This window comes from Oryzias melastigma, linkage group LG14 (genome assembly GCF_002922805.2).
Source record: "Oryzias melastigma strain HK-1 linkage group LG14, ASM292280v2, whole genome shotgun sequence".
Lineage (NCBI taxonomy): Eukaryota > Metazoa > Chordata > Actinopteri > Beloniformes > Adrianichthyidae > Oryzias > Oryzias melastigma.
Window position 1 is genome coordinate 23,525,581 of NC_050525.1, and position 19,890 is coordinate 23,545,470.

Consider the following 19,890-nt stretch of genomic DNA (forward strand, 5'->3'; position numbering starts at 1 on the left):
CTATTTTTTAATCAGTATGATCATAACCCCCGTTTTTGCTGTTGGAATATAAAGGGGAGCTTATTGATTTAAACTTCACAAATAGATTTTAGTGTTGGACAATAAAAATGGAACCAAAACCGAATTTGAAAAACACTCATACACCCAAAAAAGTAAAGAAAATTAACAAACTATACTAAATTTTTGGGAGCTGGGCAAACTTGAACACTTCGAAGAACTGAAACAACAAGAAAAGAAATCCTCCCTCTTTCTCCTTCACAATAATTGTATTTGTTTTGCCACAACTTCTTTGAATATATTATGACTAATTACTGTCAATATTCACTGTATAAAGAGCCAGTTTACAATCAAAGTTGTCTTAGAAGAACACAAATCGCACACTTAACAAAGATTAATTCTTATATTTAGTTATATTCTGCATCAGTCTGGGTCATTTCAATAAGACCAACTTGAATTAACGGAATTTCCTCAAAAATATATGTATTATATGTTTATATTTAATGTTCAGAGGCCTTTCACCTACTTTTCATTTTCTCCTGCAAGACAAAACTCAGTGTTAAATCAGCGACGCGACGGCTTTACAGTGACGTCATCATCGTGCGCCCTTCTGTTTATCCACCGTCATTCGGTGCTCCTGGGCCTTTTGGAAAACGATTCTCCAAGCCTCTTATCTGCACAGTGTGTGTCTGTGTGGAGTGGGTGTCCGCCTTCACCTGCTGTGGTCGAACGTTTTAGGTCCAGCGAACCGAGTTCGAACCCGAACATGGACCCGGGCGACACCACCAGCGAGGAGAAGACGGGCTCGTCCATGTCTGCGGCTCAGCGGAGGGCGGAGATGCGGAGGAGGAAACTGCTCCTGAACTCCGAGGACAGACTCAACAGAATCGTGGGCTATGCCAAAAACGGATCCGACAACAACGGTAGGAAATCCCAGCGGGTCAACTGCAGAGCTCTGCGCGTGAACTCGGCCCAAAACACTATTTATTTCATTTTAAAGTCCACGTGGTTCTTTGTGTGTTCCTACAATGAGTCCCCTGCAGAGAAATGAATCCAAGTGGAGTAAATGATCGATTTTTGCTCTAACTAGATCAGAGGCCTGCAACCTTCATCAATTAAAGAACCATTCAGGTTGATTTCTGCCTGAACAAAACCCAGTAGGAGCCACAAAGTCTTATTTTACCCTTTAAAAAATAAAACACCAATTTTTGTGTTTTTATTTTTGCTAATATAATACATAAATGTACTATTGTTTTATTTATTTATTTTTGCAAAAATAAAGCATGGCCATACAGAGACATTTATTTTCTAAATATGAAATAGTTTATAATTATTGACAGATGTTCACTTGACATCCCTTCAAAATAAAAGACACTGTTCCACATAGATCATCCCAGTAGAGAAAATGTTGCTGTAGTGTTTGAAAAATAAATAATTGAAACTGTTTATTTTAATGTTTGTGGTGCAGCTGAGCCCAAAATTTGTATATCTAAGTAAATAATATGAAGCCGTAAGTACTTAAGTGAATCCTGCTGAATAAGGTAAACTTAAAATCCGAAATATAAAATGAAGAGAAAATAATAATATGTTAACCCTGTTGCTTAATTGCAGGCGCCTATATTTAAAAATAAAATACAAACTTGTGTTTGTGCTTACGGACCGTCTTTTGAGTTTCTGTGCTACACTGAGCTAAAAAAATCTACCAAAATATTTTGGTACATCTTTGGCAAACTATGAAGCGTCACCACTCGATTGATTGATTGAGTGGAGAATTATGGGTACTGTAGTCAGGTATACATACTGTCCTTCAACTATTTGTAAATGAGTTGAAAAAAGTTTGAGTTAGTTTACTTCATTACTTACTTTTTACTTTATAGATTTTTTTTTAAACCAAAAACTTCTGAACTAGAAAACAAATGCAGACTTGTGTGTTTTTCACATTAATTTTGGAGCTTAATGTTTTTAACTCATTATTTTATTCTTAAGACAAATTAAACTGTTTGTCAAAAATTGAACTATTTTGTCATTTCTGGTTTGTATTTTCTTTCATTTTTCATTATTTCTGGTTTTCTTGATCAGGATCCTCCCGGCGTCCAGCAGAACCTCGTTTCCATCTTGACCTGGACCGTACGGAGCCGTGGTCCTCGTCTCCGTCCTCTCAGAGGTCGTCTCCCTTCCTGCCAGAATCTTCAGGTCTCAGCAGCGTCTCTCACACTGCCACGCCAGAGAGGAGGGGCTCGCCTCTGCCGGACTGCAGCGAGCCGGCGGCGCCGCCATCAGCTGTGGAGGATGACGTGGGAGGTCTCCGGCAGAGACTGAAGGGTGAGCGGGCGCCGTCGGACGACATCAGCGGCTCCCCGCGCCGCGGCCTCCAGAAATACCTGTCTCGTTTCGATGACGCCATGAAACTTCGAGGTCAGCTGGCCAGCGAGAAGCCGGCTCAGGACGGCGGCTCGGAAACTGAGGAGTTCGATCCCTTCAGGGTCTTCAGGCTCGTCGGCAGCATCCTCCTCGCCGTGTTTGTCAGGATGTTCGTCTGCAAGTATCTGGTGAGTCTGCAGACCAATCACAGCAGTTTATGTCAGATTGATTAAAGAACCAACATTTATGTTTGTTTTCTGAATGCTGTCCGTTTGACTCTTATTGACTTTTTCATTTCAGTCGATATTTGCTCCTTTTCTAACCCTGGAACTGGCTTACATGGGATTATCCAAATACTTCCCAAAAGTGAGTTTTCTCTTTTTTTCTGTGGGATCATGTCAAATGAAGCAAGTTTCACATTTCGGCTGTGGACGGAGTCAGCCTCCAACCTCCTTGTTTGGTTTCCCTTTAAAGACCAAGATCGCTAGAAAAATTATTAAAAATTTAAAAAATATTATGCATCATCTATACATATAGTTTCATATGTATTAAAAACTGTATTAGTACTTAGTTAAATTGTGTGTATTTTTGTTGTTTATGCCTCTGTTTGTCCAGGTGGAGAAGAAGACCAAGACCACCGTGCTGACCGCCGCTCTACTACTGTCGGGCATCCCAGCCGAGGTCATCAACCGCTCCATGGACACCTACCGCAGGATGGGGGACGTCTTCTCCGACCTCTGCATCTACTTCTTCACCTTCATCCTCTGTCATGAGATCTTGTTGCTCTTTGGTTCAGAGACTCCCTAACTCTTAAAGAGCCCCGTTACCCCTCATGTTGCCCCCTCCTTTTGTCCAATAGCATCAAGGCTTCACTATCTTCTGCCGCCTCTGGTGCTTTGTTGTTGTCGATCGTCTGGAGACGGATCCCTCGCCGCCTTATGTTGAGGGTCAGACCTGCTGGTAGATTTCACTCTGAAGATGAGGACATTGTGTTTTGAAGGGGTTAATATAACATTTATTATTTATTTGCTTTTTTCCCAACAATCTGGTGGTTAAACCAGCATAATTTTTGCACATCGGCGCGCCGCCGCAAAACCTAAACATACATAAACTCTGGCTGCAAAATAGTCATGCATAATATTTTATGTTTTACTTACGTTGATCAACAGTGTTTCTCACCTTCAAAAACAGTGTTTATACATTTACATTAGATTACATTTGTTACAGAAAAAACAGACTTGATTTTGAAGGAAGAAATGCACAGTTTAATTTCTTGCAGAAATTTCTGCAGGTTTCTTTTCAGTTAGTTCCAGACTGTTGTTTTTGTGTGTGTGTGTCCAGGCCGATAGCCTTTGGTCGTCTTTAAACTCAGATTCACTTCTAGTTTTCAGTTTTTAATTTACATTCAAAAGAGCTGAAAAAACAGGTCTTACATCAACTGCATCTTTTTGAAAGAGTTCTGAAACTGTGAAGCATTTTCACTTTTTCTTACTAACATAATCATAAATAGATTGCATCACTACCACCGTGACAAAACCTTTGAAGATTTCAAGCAGCTCCTACATGGACTTTTCATCTCCTCTGACTTTTTTTGTTGAGTTTTTGAAATATGTTTCCTGTTTGAGATTTAAATGAAGCCGTTTCGAACCGGAAAGGCTCGAGAACCTTTACTGCCGGGGAACCCTCAAGAAAAAACTACCAAGAAAGTGAAGAAAGTGGCTCAAAAATGATCACAAGTGTTGGCATAAATAACAAGAGAACACACAAATGTGGAATACTTGGATTCTTTAGTTGACTCGAGATGAGATTGAAACACTTTTTTTAGTGAGCAAATGTCTTTTGGTTCAGTCTGGAGGAAGGCGACCGCTTCAGTCAGGTTTGTCTCATGAACTTGAACTCTCCGTTACCTGGTGGATGTAAAGTATTCGTCTGAATGGATGTGCTCTAACGCTGAAGAATAATGTTTTTGTTCAATTCTGAAGAAGCATTTGTAGAAATGTGTCTGAACTCAAAGTTGTGTTAAGAGTTAGGCATAAATCTTATGCTGTGTAGTGAGAGGCAGTTTTGTGAACATATTTGTGTTGTTTTTTGTGTGCTTTGCTGCTTTCTCCAAGATTCATAAGATTTTTTATAAATCGTTTACAGCACGTTTCTCCAGAGTCGTGTCAAGCCTAAACTCTACGATAACTTCAAATAATTTATTGTATGTTTTTTTTTTTTCCTGTAAATAAATATATGTGAATTTTTAAGAAAATAAAACATCAATGGTGATTGTTATTTTGTGTCTGCTCTAATGCGGTCGGTTCATACCAAATAAAAACTCCTGGTTTGAAATAGTTTTATGTTTTTGTTTTTTTTCGCTCTTCTTATTAGTAGTGAACTTTTAAAGAATGTAGAGGGAAATATGTAAAACTCAGATTAAAAGTTTTTTAATGAAAAACTTCTTAAGTCAATTTACAAATCTAAAATTTAGCATGGAAAAGCTTGAACCTGAATTATATTTTTTGGGCTTACAAGCTCAAGATCACAAGCTACTGTACGATAATAATAAAAAAACCCACCAAATTAATTCTTATTATAAATTATAAAAATTAAAGAAATAAATAAAAAATTTGACATAAACAAAACTTACAGTCTAAAATGTTGACAGAATTAGTCTTTTATTTTCAAGTATAAAAATGTTAATTGCTTATGAATATAAATTAATTAAATGCTGCTTTCTAAAAATGTAGATTGACAGCAAATATTTCCTGTTTTTAATTCATTGGACACAAAAGTACTTGTAGCTAAATGAAGTGCTTATAGTTGTTAATTTGCCATATTTTTTAAATATTTGTTAAAGAATGTGTGACTTTGATTTAGGGCTAAACACACATTTTTGAGAACTAAACACTGTTTAAACTGCCTTATTTTTCCTATTTTTATATCAATAAAAATAAAAATCATAATATTATGTTATTAACGTCAGAAATAATCTCTAAAGAAAAAAAAACATTACAATAACACCATATTTAAAGATGTTTGTTTTGAGCGCGTGGCATGATTGTGTAGAACTTCCGGGCCTGTTCGCCCTCCGTCCACATGGTGGCGCCTTAAAAGATTCCGTCGTGTGTTTTTCTGACTTGCGCCGGTGTGACGTTGGTACTCCGCTTGAGTACTGTTTCATCGTGCACAATTTCACTTATTTTGAGAAGGCAGCATTAATTACGCCAGAATGGGACGTGAGTCAAGGTATGCGTAAGTGACTTCTTAAATATTTACTTTTTTATTTTCATATATAGCGAGCTGCATTTAAAAGTAGCGTTGTTTTGAGTGGCTAACATTAGCATGCTAGCTAAACATGATGTTTTTGTCTGTAACATAAACCTTCGTGCGTATTTAATTTTCAAATAGTTTGTCGTTGAGGGCTAACGTTATTCTTCGTTTTGGTTTAGGCATTATAGGAAACGCTCTGCGTCTCGGGGACGGTCCGGTTCCCGTTCGAAGAGTCGGTCCCCCGAAAAACGCTCCAAAAAAGATGACAGAGACCGAAACAGGAGGGACAGGTCACGGAGCCGCGACCGTCGGAGATCCCGGTCCAGAGACAGAAAACGAGCCAGGTGAGTCCTACTGTATGTTTAACCTGGAGCAGTTAGTCTTATTTATGTTTAGTTGTTGGGAATGTGACGGGGTTAGGGTTCAAATCCCGACTACATCCTTTTGGATTTTGATTTGGAAATGGGTTAATCAAAACAAAATAAAACTAATGAAGACAGACAATAAAAACAGGAATCTTTGCAGAAATATGTCAAATATAGGTTAATTAGTCATGAAATTATTAGAGAATATACATACATTCACATGCATAAAGTAAATAATTAAATTATAATTAGTCTTAATCAGGAATCTGCAACCTTTAACTGTAAAAGATCAATTTCGGCTTCTTTTCTAATGATCAGAACCTACCAGGAGGCGCAAACTCTTATTTTGATACTGCTTTGCATTTATTACAATGTATCTTTTAATACTACATAAGAATTGCAACTAGCATTTTATCAAAATGTGTAATTATTTTTTACGTTTGACAGAAGCATTCTGATTTCCTTTCAAAATAAAGGATGCCTTGTGCCACATAGTATGATCACAGTGAAGCTCTGGTCAGCATAAGATTTGCGTAGTATTTGAAATCTGTGTGTTCTGGAGCAAGCACAGAGTAAACAAGAACTTTTCAAATCAGTAGGGATCTTAAAACTTTACATTAGTTCAGTTACTTTGAGGTGCACCTCAACCATGCATTTATAAACGTGATTAATCTAAGTAAAAATAATACCATTATAGTATTTTTCTTTAGCCAGAGAGCCACTATGGAGAGATCATAAATAGACCTTTTAGCTCTCATGCTTACAGAAAACCACACGTATAAATCGTTAAATATTAGGTTTATCCAAATGAGTTTAATTTATTACTAGAAAGGGAGTGGAAGGAAGCAAATTTATATTATCTCACCCCTGTTTTGATTTACTCAACTTTGTTTTACTCAAATCATTATTCAGTTTTTAACTTCTAACAAACTATACCGACACATATGTAGTTCTTCAAAATAAACACAGAAGTATTAATAAAATCAAACAAAGATAAAGTACATATAAATTATGTAAGAAGATGCAATATTTTAGAAATTATAACATATCACAGATAAAGTTTTAAATTAAGTGAATGTTTGATATTCAAAAATGTATTGCAATATTTGAGAAATTATTATTACAAATCACATGATAGATAATCATCTGGATCACCTTCATTCATATGAATCACACATCAGGGATCTGGAGATTGGACCGTTTATAACGTTTGGCATTGTACTCAAATATCAAACTAATATTTGTTTTCTGGTTTCCTTTGCTGTCTAGGCGCTCCCGAAGCAGAGACAGGAGGAGGTCCAGGAGCCGCGACAGAAAGAGGTCATCCAGCAGGAGTCGAGCCCGGAGGTCCCGATCCGGCAGCGCAGGAAAGAGCAAGAAAACAGACGAAAAGTGAGAATTATTCAGCAACCATAAACTTTTGAAGTCGTGGAACTCTATGAACAAATTCATGTATATTTCTGAACCTAAATTCGAAATTGGTTCATTTTAGTAAAAGAAAAAGGCAATAAATATGTGTGATTAATTCGAAATAAAGTAGATGATCTTCTTGACATTATAATGATCCCTAATCATAAATATACATATTTTAACTCATACATTCAGTATGAATTGAATCCAATAATTTTGATTGTCAAACTGACAAGAAATTCAGAGCAAAAATTAAAGAAAGAAAGCTAAATATAGGTTTCTTCAATCAAAATCAACTTTATAATGTGCAAGTAATCTCACTCTGTATCAATCAAACTATATAATACTTTTAATAACCGTATTTGTGTATATTTTGATGTTGTTGACCCACAGGCCCAAAAGCAAAGAGAAAGACAGTGTTGATCCCGTCTCGGAGAAGAAGAAAGTGAAAGAGGAGAAAGAGGATGAGAAGACAGAGGATGTAAGTGCCTGCAGAAAATAAGTTTGATTGAAAGATGTCGCATCAGATTAGCTAAGCATCACCTAACCCTAACCTTCGTCTTTGCAGCAAGACTTTGACCAAAACAAACTGGAGGAGGAGATGAGGAAAAGGAAGGAGCGAGTGGAGAAATGGAGAGAGGAGCAGAGGAAGAAAGCTATCGAAAACATCGGAGAGATCAAGAAAGAGTTGGAGGAAATGAAGCAGGGCAAAAAGTGGAGCTTGGAGGATGATGATGGTGAGGAGTCGTATTTTTAAGTGTGGCGGATTTTGATGCATATTCACAATAAACCTTTTCATTTCAGATGATGATGAGGACAACTCAGCAGTGATGGAGGTAGAGGACGACGACAGCGCAGATGGGAAAGAAGAAGGAAAAGAAAAGGAGATAAAGGAGGAAAAGAAGGAGGATGGGGATCAGGAGAAGGAGACTCCTATGGAGGAGCAGACAGAGGAGGATGAAGTGGATCCTCTGGATGCGTACATGGAGGAGGTGAAGCAGGAGGTGAAGAAGTTCAACATGAGTGACATGAAAGGGAATGACAAAGTGAGTAAAACGTTTTCTTTTTCAAATTTATAGTCATTTACATTAAAAAAACTGTTAGTAAAGTCTGTTTTTGTCTTTTCTATTGGTGATATTTGTCCTCTTTCTTTCCACAGAAGGGCGCAATGATGGTAACTAAAGTTGTGACGGTTGTCAAAACCAAAAAAGGAGCCAGCACTCACAAGAAGAAGGGCGAGCTGATGGAGAACGACCAGGATGCCATGGAGGTGAGTCGCTTTTAGCAGCTTCTATGTTGTTTATTTCTGCAAAGACTGATTGTGCTGGAAAACAGTCATCAAAAAATTCTCCTGCTGTGTGACAGTACTCATCAGAGGAGGAGGAGGTGGACTTGCAGACAGCCCTGACAGGTTTTCAGACCAAACAGAGGAAGATTCTGGAGCCTGTCGACCACGCAAAGATCCAGTATGAGTCCTACCGCAAAAACTTCTACGTGGAGGTTCCTGAGCTGGCAAAAATGACGACAGAGGGTCAGTAAACGGAAAATTATCTGCTAGTTTTACAGAAAATGTTTGTAGTTCAATTTGTTTATTTACTACACCTTTTTAAATTATTTTATGTTAACCCATAGAAGTTCTTGACCTTTTAAGTTCAACAATAAGTTAACTTCTAGTAAATTATCTTTAGAGCTGTTTTTTGGGGAAATGCTTGTTATCTTCTTTTAATACAACCTCAGCTTCTTGCTACAAATATTCTCTCATATATTGCACAATAATTTACAAACAATGAACCTGAAAATAAACTGAAAAATATATTTCCAAGTAGTAGATTTAGCCATTTTTGTCCTGCAAACATCATAAAAATTGAGAACAAATTGTTTTATGTATTATAACAAATATCAAAAGTGTATAGATAAAAAAAATGTTCAAATCGTCCAGAAAATCAAACTATAATGTATAATGTATAAAAAAAAACACAGTCTTGAGTGTCTTCTGTTGTATTTTAGTGTCCTCTTCTTCGCCACAGGAGCACTTTTTGTGCCTACATGACCAGATATGCAGCAATTTTCTTTATTCCTGAATCTACTTTAAGAACCTCGATGCTTAGTGTAAAAACAAAATGCATGCTTCATTTGTAATTACGGATTCAACTCTATCACATTTTGGCCTCATCACAGACGCACCTGTCCTCCTCCTCCCCTTATAAAATATCAAACTCTGGAGTTGAAAGCTGAGAACTCTGTTGTAGAAAATAACTACAAACATTTATATACAATAATTATTTTTATTGTATAAAAAAATGTCGCCACCTGTTTCCTCTTTAGGCTAGTAAAAAGGTTTGTCCACCTTGTCATCAACAAACGTATTTGTAGTTTATTTCCGATATTCTTCTGGCTCATGACTCAGAAACTTGCAAAACGTGCTCGCTGAAAGCCAAAGTAGTGGTGAAATAGCAAGTGTTTGTCTTTCGTAGAATTTCTAGGTTCTTCTGGCTTTATTATAGTCAACTTCAGCACCACAAACAAGAACGGCGAGCTCTTTTCGGGCTTGTAAAGTGAAAGTCGCACATTTTCACAAATTTCAAGGACCTCGTCAATTATCTGTAAATATATATATATATATTAGGGCTGTCAGATTTAGCGCGTTAAAATCGCGTTAATCTGACACGTGCTTGACGCCGACAATTTTTTTTGACGCATTAATCGCGGATTTTCCATAGACTGTATCTAATGGGGGGACCTCATAGTTCATTAAGTCCATTATTTTTACAGTCAATGGCATTTTCTCATACTTGTCTTTCCATACCGCGCGCGCGGGCGTCCCGCCCTAACTCACCGGCTGCTCTCACGAGATCACGGGCGGGTCTCCAACCACCGAGCTGCTAGCTTGAACCGGCCCGGCGCTAGGACCTGCAGAGCTCCTGCACTCTAACTCGGCTCCGGTTCGGGTCCAGTACCACGTCTGGTGGTACCGGCTTGCGTCCGGCGCCGCGTCCCGAGAGCTGCGGACCCCCGACGTTCTGAACAGCAAGCGCACCGGGGGACGTTTTAAATGTTCTGGAGGTTTAAGCGTGATCCAGCCCCAGCATAGCGGTCTGTCTGCAGGCATATTCATCACGTGAACTCCGCTGGACACGTCGCTGCATCGAGCTGCAGCCAGAGAACGCGGCGGCAGTAACAGACTGTCAAACTATCCAGTGTATCCCGCTTTTCTCAGTCTTTAATGTTTTAAAAACAAAAGTTAATTGAAAGTTATAAACCTCTATTTCATTTATTACTGCAGTTCAGAGGAGGAAAAGATTTGGTCCTGACAAAAAATGAACATGAAAGTGTTATGGAAATTTAATTTTTGATGTTTTTTTATTTTATTTTACTGAACGTTGATTGAAGTTTTGAATTTAAAATACCCTTCACTTGCACTTGGGCTTTTGTTAGGCATTTTATGTTACAGCCTTTTATTGTTAAGAAAGTTTATCTCAATACAAAGTTACAAAATAAAGTATTTCTGATGAAAACTATTAATTTTGGAATTCTTGTTTTCATAATTAATGTAGAACTGCTAAATTCCACGAAGCACACATTTTTTTCCTAAAAAAAGGCCACATAATAATATGGGATTAATCGCGAGTTAACTCTGGAAACGCGATTAATCGCGATTAATAAATTAAACCAAAAATTGTCAACGCTAGACCTTTTTGAGACTTTCAGATTATATTTTGAATAAAAACTTTATTAATGCTGTCATTCCTAAGTCACTGAAAACAGCTGATGTGGTTGTTGAGCGCTAGGTGTGTTCAGAAACTTCTAAGGGTTAAACAACTTCCTAAGTTTTAAACTTTCTTATGTCTTCATTCATGTTCCTGCTCACACGTGTGTCCTGTCGTTCTTTCACACATACAGAGGTGAATGCGCACAGATTAGAACTGGAAGGCATTACTGTGAAAGGAAAAGGCTGTCCTAAACCCATCAAGACCTGGGTGCAGTGCGGGGTGTCGATGAAAATCCTCGCCGCTCTGAAGAAGTGAGTTGATGTTTACACGATATTTCATCTACCGAAACATGTAGTAACGTAATTTTTTTCCTCCAATCGACCATAGGCAGGGCTACGAGAAACCCACGCCCATCCAGGCTCAGGCCATCCCCGCCATCATGTCGGGTCGTGACCTCATTGGCATTGCCAAGACGGGCAGCGGGAAAACCATCGCGTTCCTGCTCCCGATGTTCCGACACATCATGGACCAGAGGCCCCTGGAGGAGTCTGAGGGACCCATCTGTAAGAGCTTTTTGAACTAAACGTGACAGGTTTTTTCTTCACTGATCTTAACGAGGGGATGACTGAATCCGATCATGGAGCTTCAGGCGTGATCAAAATTTTATGTTGTATTTCAATCAGGGATTGGATTCAAAACGTACGATTATAGATAAATACTCTACTAGAAGTCTACATTTCATGTACGGATCACGACGTTTCACTGCCGTAAGACGGAGCAGAATACTCGGCTGGTTTGAGCAGGACGCTCACAAAAACATATTGGGGAAAGTTAGCGAGATATTAACAGATTTGGACCTCCAGGCTCAATAACTTTTTTAATAAACGTTTAAATTGTCTGCAAGTCTGTCTTTTTGTTTGTCTTAATGCAAACAACAACCTTTAAAAAAAAAAAAGAAACATTTTTAATTCTTCTTAATGAGGATTAAATAGACAAGCTGCAAAGGGACCGTCTACAAAGTGCAAGCTCCAGGAAAAAGTGAATCTCTAAAACAACCTAATTTAATTATTGGTTCCACTGAAATTAGCTAGTTAGGAATACTTATTATCATGTTCATGCTACAACAATTTTTGAAGAAAGTCATTTTATTTATTTTTAGGCAAACATAGTTAATAATTATTTAAGAAATGTTCAATAGTTCTTAATATCCTAGAGCTGCTGACAGCAAACTTTCTCACATGACTCATTATCACCCATTTTACTTGGGTTAACTATTTTTTTCTAGTTGATAGTTGCACTATTTTCCCTTTTTCAATTAAGCGAATTCACAGAAGGGCTCCGTTTAGGTGTTAAAATAAGGTTGATAAAATAAAAGTAAAAAATTAAGGGAAAAGCTGGATCAGTTTATTGCATAAGTTCCTATTTTTTTTTTCTTCTACTGGATTGGGACGCAGTACCCAATACTCAAAATCAAATTACTTTGAATGGGATCGGAGCAAAAAAAAATTTGGGACATTCCTAACGGTAACCTTTCACAACCAACTGCAGTTAGATTGACAACTTAAATAGAAACAACTGGATTCATGTTTTAACAATAATCTTTGTATTTTTAGTGCTTGTTGAAAGGTACACAATCAAACTTGATCACAGATGTTTGTAAAGTTCATGGTTTTAGTCCCCTCTGCTGCTGAAACTCAAAAAGGAACATGTATCAACTGAACACACTCATAATCTGTTTTCCCTCCATCTCCTACAGCTGTAATCATGACTCCAACCAGAGAGCTGGCTCTGCAGATCACAAAGGAGTGCAAGAAGTTCTCCAAAGCGCTCGGACTCAGAGTGGTGTGTGTTTACGGGGGGACAGGCATCAGCGAACAGGTGAGATATTCAGTATTTTTTAGCCAGATTTTGATTCAGGCTAACGTGACTCTACGTTGATGTGTATAGTAAAGTAAATAAATGCAGTTGTTGAAATGTAAAGTAATTCTGAATGGTGTTATTTTTCTGCAAATGTTTTTTAATTAATTCCTGAGTTAGCGTTGAATCTTTTCACAATGATATATTTTTTTTTTTTTTGATTTTAAAGATGTTTTTGAATTTAAAAAAATAGGTTGGGATTTTTTATTTTGTAAGCAAAGCTTGTTTAACCTTTTGCAACCACTTTTGTTTTTCCACTGATATAAAAGCGAATATGTCTAAAAATAAGAAAGAAAAAAAAAAAAGAATTCCAGGAAAAACTGTCAAATGGACAGCAGTACACCCAGAAGACAAATTTAAATGTTTTGTGTTGCTGGAAGCTGAAGCCACACAGCATGGAGGTGTGAGCCTGTGATGTGCATCTGTGAACAGGAACTGTTTATATATGTGGCACAAAGAAATCTGTGCATTACACCTGGAATTGTTTCTCGTAATTTAATTCAAAAGCATGTCAATTAGTTTGTTGAAAACATCTTTTATCATTGTTTTTATGAAATAACACCTAAAGCATTCATTCTACGTTGTGAAAACAGTTTGTTGAACATTTCTGGGGTTTCCACAGCAAAATTAATCACTTTTTTTCAAAAAAGAATTTTCAATTTGTGTAGGATTTTATGTCTAGTGTGTGAATACAACATGGAAAAATGACAGAATAAATAGGTGAGGTTATGCAGATTAAAATGATACCAGCTAAGCAAGTAAATAGGTAAATTTAAAAGTAGGCAAAAACTGATTTTTTTTTTTTTTTTGACCAGTTTTAGGTTGAGAGAACATTTAAATGCGATTAAAGTTGGAATAATTTATTTTTTTGTACTTGCAAAAAATACTGCAACATGAAATGATAAGTATTTGGAAAGTTTTGAAGACTTAAACTGGCTGTTTCTCTGCAGATTGCAGAGCTGAAGAGAGGAGCTGAAATCATCGTGTGCACCCCAGGAAGAATGATTGACATGCTGGGGGCCAACAGCGGTGAGTTTGTCTGCTTGTATTCCACCACTTTAAGACAATTTCACTGAAGACAATTTGCAAGCTTTTTTAATGGTTAAATGTTGTAGCATGTGATATTTCAAATCAGTACCTCTTACTAAACTGTTGACATTGTTTGACCGCTGGATATCAGTCGATCTGCAAGATCCTGAAGATCAGGGCCGAGATCAGGTAGGTGGGCTGGCGTGGTTTCATCAAGCCTGGAACGCTACACGACTACTTCATCACCTTTATTCTTTCAGTTTATCTGCATCATCATTTTAATAGCTTTGTGTCATCTCAAGATAAATCTAATTTTGGAGTCATGAGTCTGATTCTCAGACAGACTGTGTGACCTCTGAGCAGTTGTGATTAAGGAGGGGTTTGGTTGCTCTGGTTTTACACACATGCGAGGTAACCTGTAATATGTTTCCCTTGTAGGTAAAAAGGCGCTCGGTCAGGTAATGCTTGATGGGGCGCCATCTCTTGTATTGTGTCTTGAGGCTGTTTTCTGACATTTACAGGTCCGTCGTGCCCCTAAGATGGTACGCAAGAGCAGAGAGAAGCCAAAAAACAAAACAACTGCTGCTAGATTAAAACTCCTGAGGAAACATTTGATTTTTAATAACAATAGATTGAAAAGCATATTTTAATATATTTTGGAAAAGGCTGTTTGTGGTGTTTTGTCGAAGGTGATTGATTTCCTCTTGCTCCTTTTTTTTTTGCTGTGTAGGCCGGGTTACCAACCTGCGCAGAGTGACATATGTGGTTCTGGATGAAGCTGACAGGATGTTCGACATGGGGTTTGAACCCCAGGTGAGTACCACACCGCTTTACACTCAAACATTTTCTTACCGTTTTCCTCATGTCCTTAGGTGAGTAAACAAAGACACTAACCTGTCCTCTACATCAGGTGATGCGTATCGTGGATAACGTGCGTCCAGACCGACAGACCGTCATGTTCTCAGCGACCTTCCCCAGAGCCATGGAGGCGCTGGCTCGAAGGATCCTCGCCAAGCCCATCGAGGTGCAGGTGGGCGGCCGTAGCGTCGTCTGCTCTGACGTGGAGCAACATGTGGTAAATACTGGTTTATGCTTTCGTCTGTGAAACTCTTAACGCGGTTGTTTCCTTACTCTCCACAGAGGTGAGAATTTGATATACTCTATTTCATAATCCTCGTCTCTTTGCTTTATCCCTCCTGCAGCTCGTGATTGACGAGGATCAGAAGTTCCTGAAGCTGCTGGAGATTTTGGGTCACTACCAGGAGAAAGGATCGGTCATCATCTTTGTGGACAAACAGGAGCACGCTGACGGTCTGCTGAAAGACCTGATGAAGGCCTCCTACCCCTGCCTGTCTTTACATGGAGGTACTAAACCCCATTTTCAGTTGGGAAACACTTCTTTAGAGTTTAGATTTAATATAATTTTGCATTTTGTCAACATTACATCAATAGTTTTCTGATTAGATCCACATTCTGGAGTCATTTTCCTTGTCTGAGAGAGAGTTCCAATGTTGCTCACTGTTTTTAATTCCACCACTAATGTATATTTTGGGGTGTAAAAGGCTGTTAGCTAACAGTAGAGCATGTAAATGCAGAGCTTTCAGCAACAGGAAGGGGAAGAGGGGCGGGGTTCCTCTGTACCAACAACTCAGGTGAATTTCTAACAAACTCCTGCCGCTCTGCAGAAGCTATGTCCTAAAAAGTGATTGATTTTAGCTAAAAACAGCATTATCATAATTAAAAGACCACTTGGAACACTTTCACAATGGTTCAAAAGATGATCAGAGTGGGGCTTTAATATAAAAGTATATAACTTGATAGTAGTTTAAAATACTTTAGTATTTATATGGAAAGTATGGAATTTCATTCAATCCAAAAATATCTCTAAGGGGGAGACTGGCATAAAAATAAGAAGTATATTTATAAGATTAGAGTAATAATTTGAATACATAATTAATAATCATAGTATGACTGCAGTGGCTAAATATTATTTATTTTAAAAAAATCACTAGTTAACATGTAAAGATTCCATGATGATGACTTCTCGTGAACTTTCTCAGTATTTGTCATATAAAGTTATAGTCGGTGGTTTTTCGGTTTAAATCAATTGTACTGATGCTTCTCAGTAGAATGTCCAGGATTAAACAATCTGTTCTTCAGCAACATTCTGCTGAGCACACTCTGCCAGTATTTTGAATTAGTTTTCTTGCATTTTTATCTGAATTTCAAGAAATAAAATCATTTAATGTCTTTCTTTTGCCCCTGCATGCTTCACATATCTCCAAATAATTTTAATTTGAATGCATTTATTGCTATACATTTGTAAATGTATTGCTTCATACATTTAAACAAATGATACAATTGAGTTAAATGTATTTTTTTTAGGTTAAAACCAGTCCATGCTCCAAACTAGAATTAAATTTTTACCAAAATATAATTTAATTGCAAAAAAAATCAAGAATACCCTGCATTTCCAGAGCCAATCTATGGACCCCCTAAAGGGACAATAAAGGAAAAAAAATTGAAGTAAAAAAATATATATATGTATATATTTTTACTTAATTATTTTTATTTATTTATTTTTCAGTTGCTATGTGGTACGCACCAAATAATAACAAGAAAAAAACTGTATTTATTTATTTATTCACTTTGATGTCCCTTCCGGGGCTCCGTACCATTCAGCTACTCTATTGTCACTTCAAATAAATTGTTCCTGCTTTCAGTTGCCCTTCATTTTTTAACCTTGTGTTTTTAGGAATCGATCAGTACGACAGGGACAGCATCATCAACGACTTTAAGAACGGGGTTTGTCGCTTGATGGTGGCCACTTCTGTGGCAGCCAGAGGCCTGGACGTCAAGCAGCTGATCCTGGTGGTCAACTACAACTGTCCCAACCACTACGAGGACTACGTCCACCGGGCGGGGCGCACGGGCAGAGCCGGCAACAAGGTTAGGATCCACTTGTTTCACTCCTCCTCCTGTGGCCTTCTGACAAATTAAACGTTGTTGCTTCTCTCAGGGATATGCCTACACGTTCATCACAGAGGATCAGGTTCGCTATGCGGGGGATATCATCAAGGCGTTGGAGCTCTCGGGTTCTCCTGTCCCCCCAGAACTGGAACAGCTTTGGGCCTCCTTCAAAGACCAGCAGAAAGCGGTAAAGTCCAGCAGCAAAATCTTAATGGTTTTTCATAGCAAAAATGAGTAAAATTCATATTAAAAAAACGTGTAACTTGGATGACTTAATCTTGGTTTCATGCCAGCAGGATTTCACTACATTTTTTTTAAATTTATTTGGAAATAAATATTAGTATTTTTTTTCATCTTTTGCTTTTCTCAATCCCCCACCAGGAGGGTAAGACCATTAAGAGCAGCAGTGGCTTCTCAGGAAAAGGTTTTAAGTTCGATGAGACCGAACATGCCTTAGCTAACGAGAGGAAGAAGCTGCAGAAAGCTGCCCTCGGGTTGCAGGACTCTGACGACGAGGACGGCGCCCTGGATGTGAGATGTTTTTCTTCAACGCCAAGAACTAAAAGTTCAGTATTGACAGTAACAATCTTTTATGTTTCCCTAGATCGAGGAGCAAATTGAAAGTATGTTTAATTCTAAGAAGAGGGTGAAGGATCTGTCTGCACCTGGAGCAGCTGGTGGCGCTGGCGGAGTGGTTTCTGCAGCAGCAGCTTCTCCCGGAGCTCTCGGTTTCGCGCCTACGTCTGCTGGAAACAACCAGAAACTGGAGATGGCCAAAAAACTGGCTCTCAAGATCAACGCTCAGAAGAATCTGGGCGCAGAAGCTCAGGTATGCCCTACCTTCAGGAGAAAGCTGATGATGGCTCCACGAGTGAAATAGATGTAACAACCATTTTGACCTCAATTTCGATGGATTTATTCATTTTTTCTCGGTTTACAGGATGTGATGCAGCAGGCCACTAACGCCATTTTACGTGGAGGACCCATTGTGACTCCCTCCGTGTCGGCCAAGACCATTGCAGAACAGCTGGCAGAGAAGATCAATGCTAAGCTGAACTACACACCCGTGGAGAAGCTGGAGGAGGAGAAGCAGGCGGCCGAACAGGCCGAAACTGTCAGGAGATACGAAGAAGAGCTGGAGATCAATGACTTCCCACAGGTCAGAATCCAACTTTTTATTTTTTTCTGAATTTTGTTTTTACATTCAAAAGAACCGAAGCTTTACCGTTTATTTACAGACGGCCAGGTGGAAGGTGACGTCCAAAGAGGCTCTGCAGAGGATCGGTGAATACTCTGAGGCAGCTATCACCATCAGGGGAACATATTTCCCTCCAGGAAAAGAACCCAAAGAGGGAGAACGTAAAATTTATCTGGCTATTGAGAGTAAGTATCACAAAAAAAAAGGCTGAGGTTTTTGTTTCTCCAGAACGTGGGATGTTAAAAGGCCCAGTCTGATGAAAATCATGTTGTTGTGGATTTTTTCTGATGATAGAAGACACAAATAAGAAATTAAAATTGCACTTCTGAGTATTTCTTTATTCATATTTGTGTGACATCAGGAGCAGATGGGAAAAAAGCAGGTTCGTGGTTAAAAAAAAAATCAATTTTTGTTGCACTGTTGGGTGGGGGGTGTGGGGGACCGTAAGCTAGCAAGAAAACATGTGAACAGATGGCTCTTATGGGTGACAGGAAAGGGGGACGGAGTTGCTTCTTTACAAAGGTTCCGCACACAACTCGGAGGTGAATTTTTCAAGCAACAACTGCCGCTCTGCAGACACAATGTCTTAAAAAATAACATGATTTTGGCTAAAAACTCCATAATCTTAATTAAAATACCACTGGAAACACTTAAAATAGCTCCATAGATGATCAAAGTGGGTTTTTAATTTTATTTATTTTATTTTTACACAAAATTCTCAGTTACCACGGGATTTTCAAAAGTCCAAACAGTACGTTGTTTGTTTGTGGGATAATTTATAAAAGAAAACCATAAGGAAGAATGCTAGAACTTTTACATAAACTGTTATGATACATACTTTTGTCTCTTAAAACAAACTAAAAGAAATGTTTATGTTATCTCACCATGTTCTGGTTAAAATAGAAAATATTGTAACTTTTTCGCAATATTTCAAATTCAGGTCCTGCCAGCCTGACGTTGATTAATAAAGCTAAACTTTTTAAAATATTTGCTTGTTTTCTAGGTGCAAATGAACTTGCCGTGCAAAAAGCTAAAACAGAGATTACACGGCTCATCAAAGAGGAGCTCATCAGATTAGTAAGTACTTTCAGGAAGTTATCAGTATTTTCTTGAGTGAATATCATAAGTAATTCTTAACCACCAGTTGCAGGTTGTTCTGAACTCTTTTTTTCTCCATCATTCCACAGCAAAATTCCTACCAGCCGACGAGCAAAGGCCGGTACAAAGTGTTGTAGTGAAAAAAGCAAGGCTCAACGGAGGAGTTTCTACAGCGCGAGATCCCGTCAACTTTCTGCTTTCGTCAAAGTCCTGGAAAAATATTTTAGTCTATATTTTATTAAAATACAATCATCTGTTTTTTGGGTGTTTTTTTTTTTGTTTTAATTCCTTACCTGTTTGTCCAGTAATTTTTATACCTGCAAAAACCCAAATGTTTGATTCCACATCTCTTCTTTGTGACAAATCTGAATGTGATGTAGACTGATTTTCTTCCTCTCTGGTTAGACTTATGTACAAACAGAAACTGGGGTTTTACTTTTGATCAAAATAAAAACAAAAGCTTCAACCCTTAAACTGTGTGACGTTTGGAAAGATGAGGATGGTGCAGTCAGTCAATTATTCAACAGTTCTTGTCTTTACAATAAAAATGGCCGATATGTGAAAAATATATATATATTTT

General features: G+C 38.1%; 2 protein-coding genes across 3 annotated transcripts; both read left to right on the plus strand.

The window, feature by feature from the left end:
• The first annotated feature begins 568 nt into the window (after nt 1-568).
• Nucleotides 569-4,694, plus strand: camlg (calcium modulating ligand). The gene is made up of 4 exons (XM_024266713.2): nt 569-920; nt 2,077-2,546; nt 2,659-2,724; nt 2,974-4,694. The coding sequence occupies exons 1-4, from the start codon at nt 764-766 to the stop codon at nt 3,163-3,165; spliced, it is 885 nt and encodes a 294-aa protein (XP_024122481.1). The 5' UTR covers nt 569-763; the 3' UTR covers nt 3,166-4,694.
• Nucleotides 4,695-5,430: 736 nt separating this feature from the next.
• Nucleotides 5,431-19,784, plus strand: ddx46 (DEAD (Asp-Glu-Ala-Asp) box polypeptide 46). Of its 2 annotated transcripts, none has more exons than XM_024264880.1 (23): nt 5,431-5,589; nt 5,793-5,957; nt 7,248-7,370; nt 7,782-7,869; nt 7,957-8,125; nt 8,193-8,434; nt 8,548-8,658; nt 8,754-8,919; nt 11,289-11,409; nt 11,486-11,661; nt 12,855-12,976; nt 13,966-14,044; nt 14,775-14,857; nt 14,955-15,119; nt 15,247-15,409; nt 16,800-16,993; nt 17,064-17,201; nt 17,396-17,545; nt 17,619-17,843; nt 17,955-18,173; nt 18,253-18,397; nt 19,216-19,289; nt 19,400-19,784. In XM_024264880.1, exons 1-23 carry the CDS (start codon nt 5,573-5,575, stop codon nt 19,445-19,447), a joined length of 3,183 nt encoding a protein of 1,060 aa, XP_024120648.1. In that variant the 5' UTR covers nt 5,431-5,572; the 3' UTR covers nt 19,448-19,784. The 2 variants fall into 2 exon arrangements, with proteins under 2 accessions (XP_024120648.1, XP_024120640.1); XM_024264872.2 differs by having other exon boundaries at nt 5,444-5,595.
• Nucleotides 19,785-19,890: the final 106 nt, after the last annotated feature.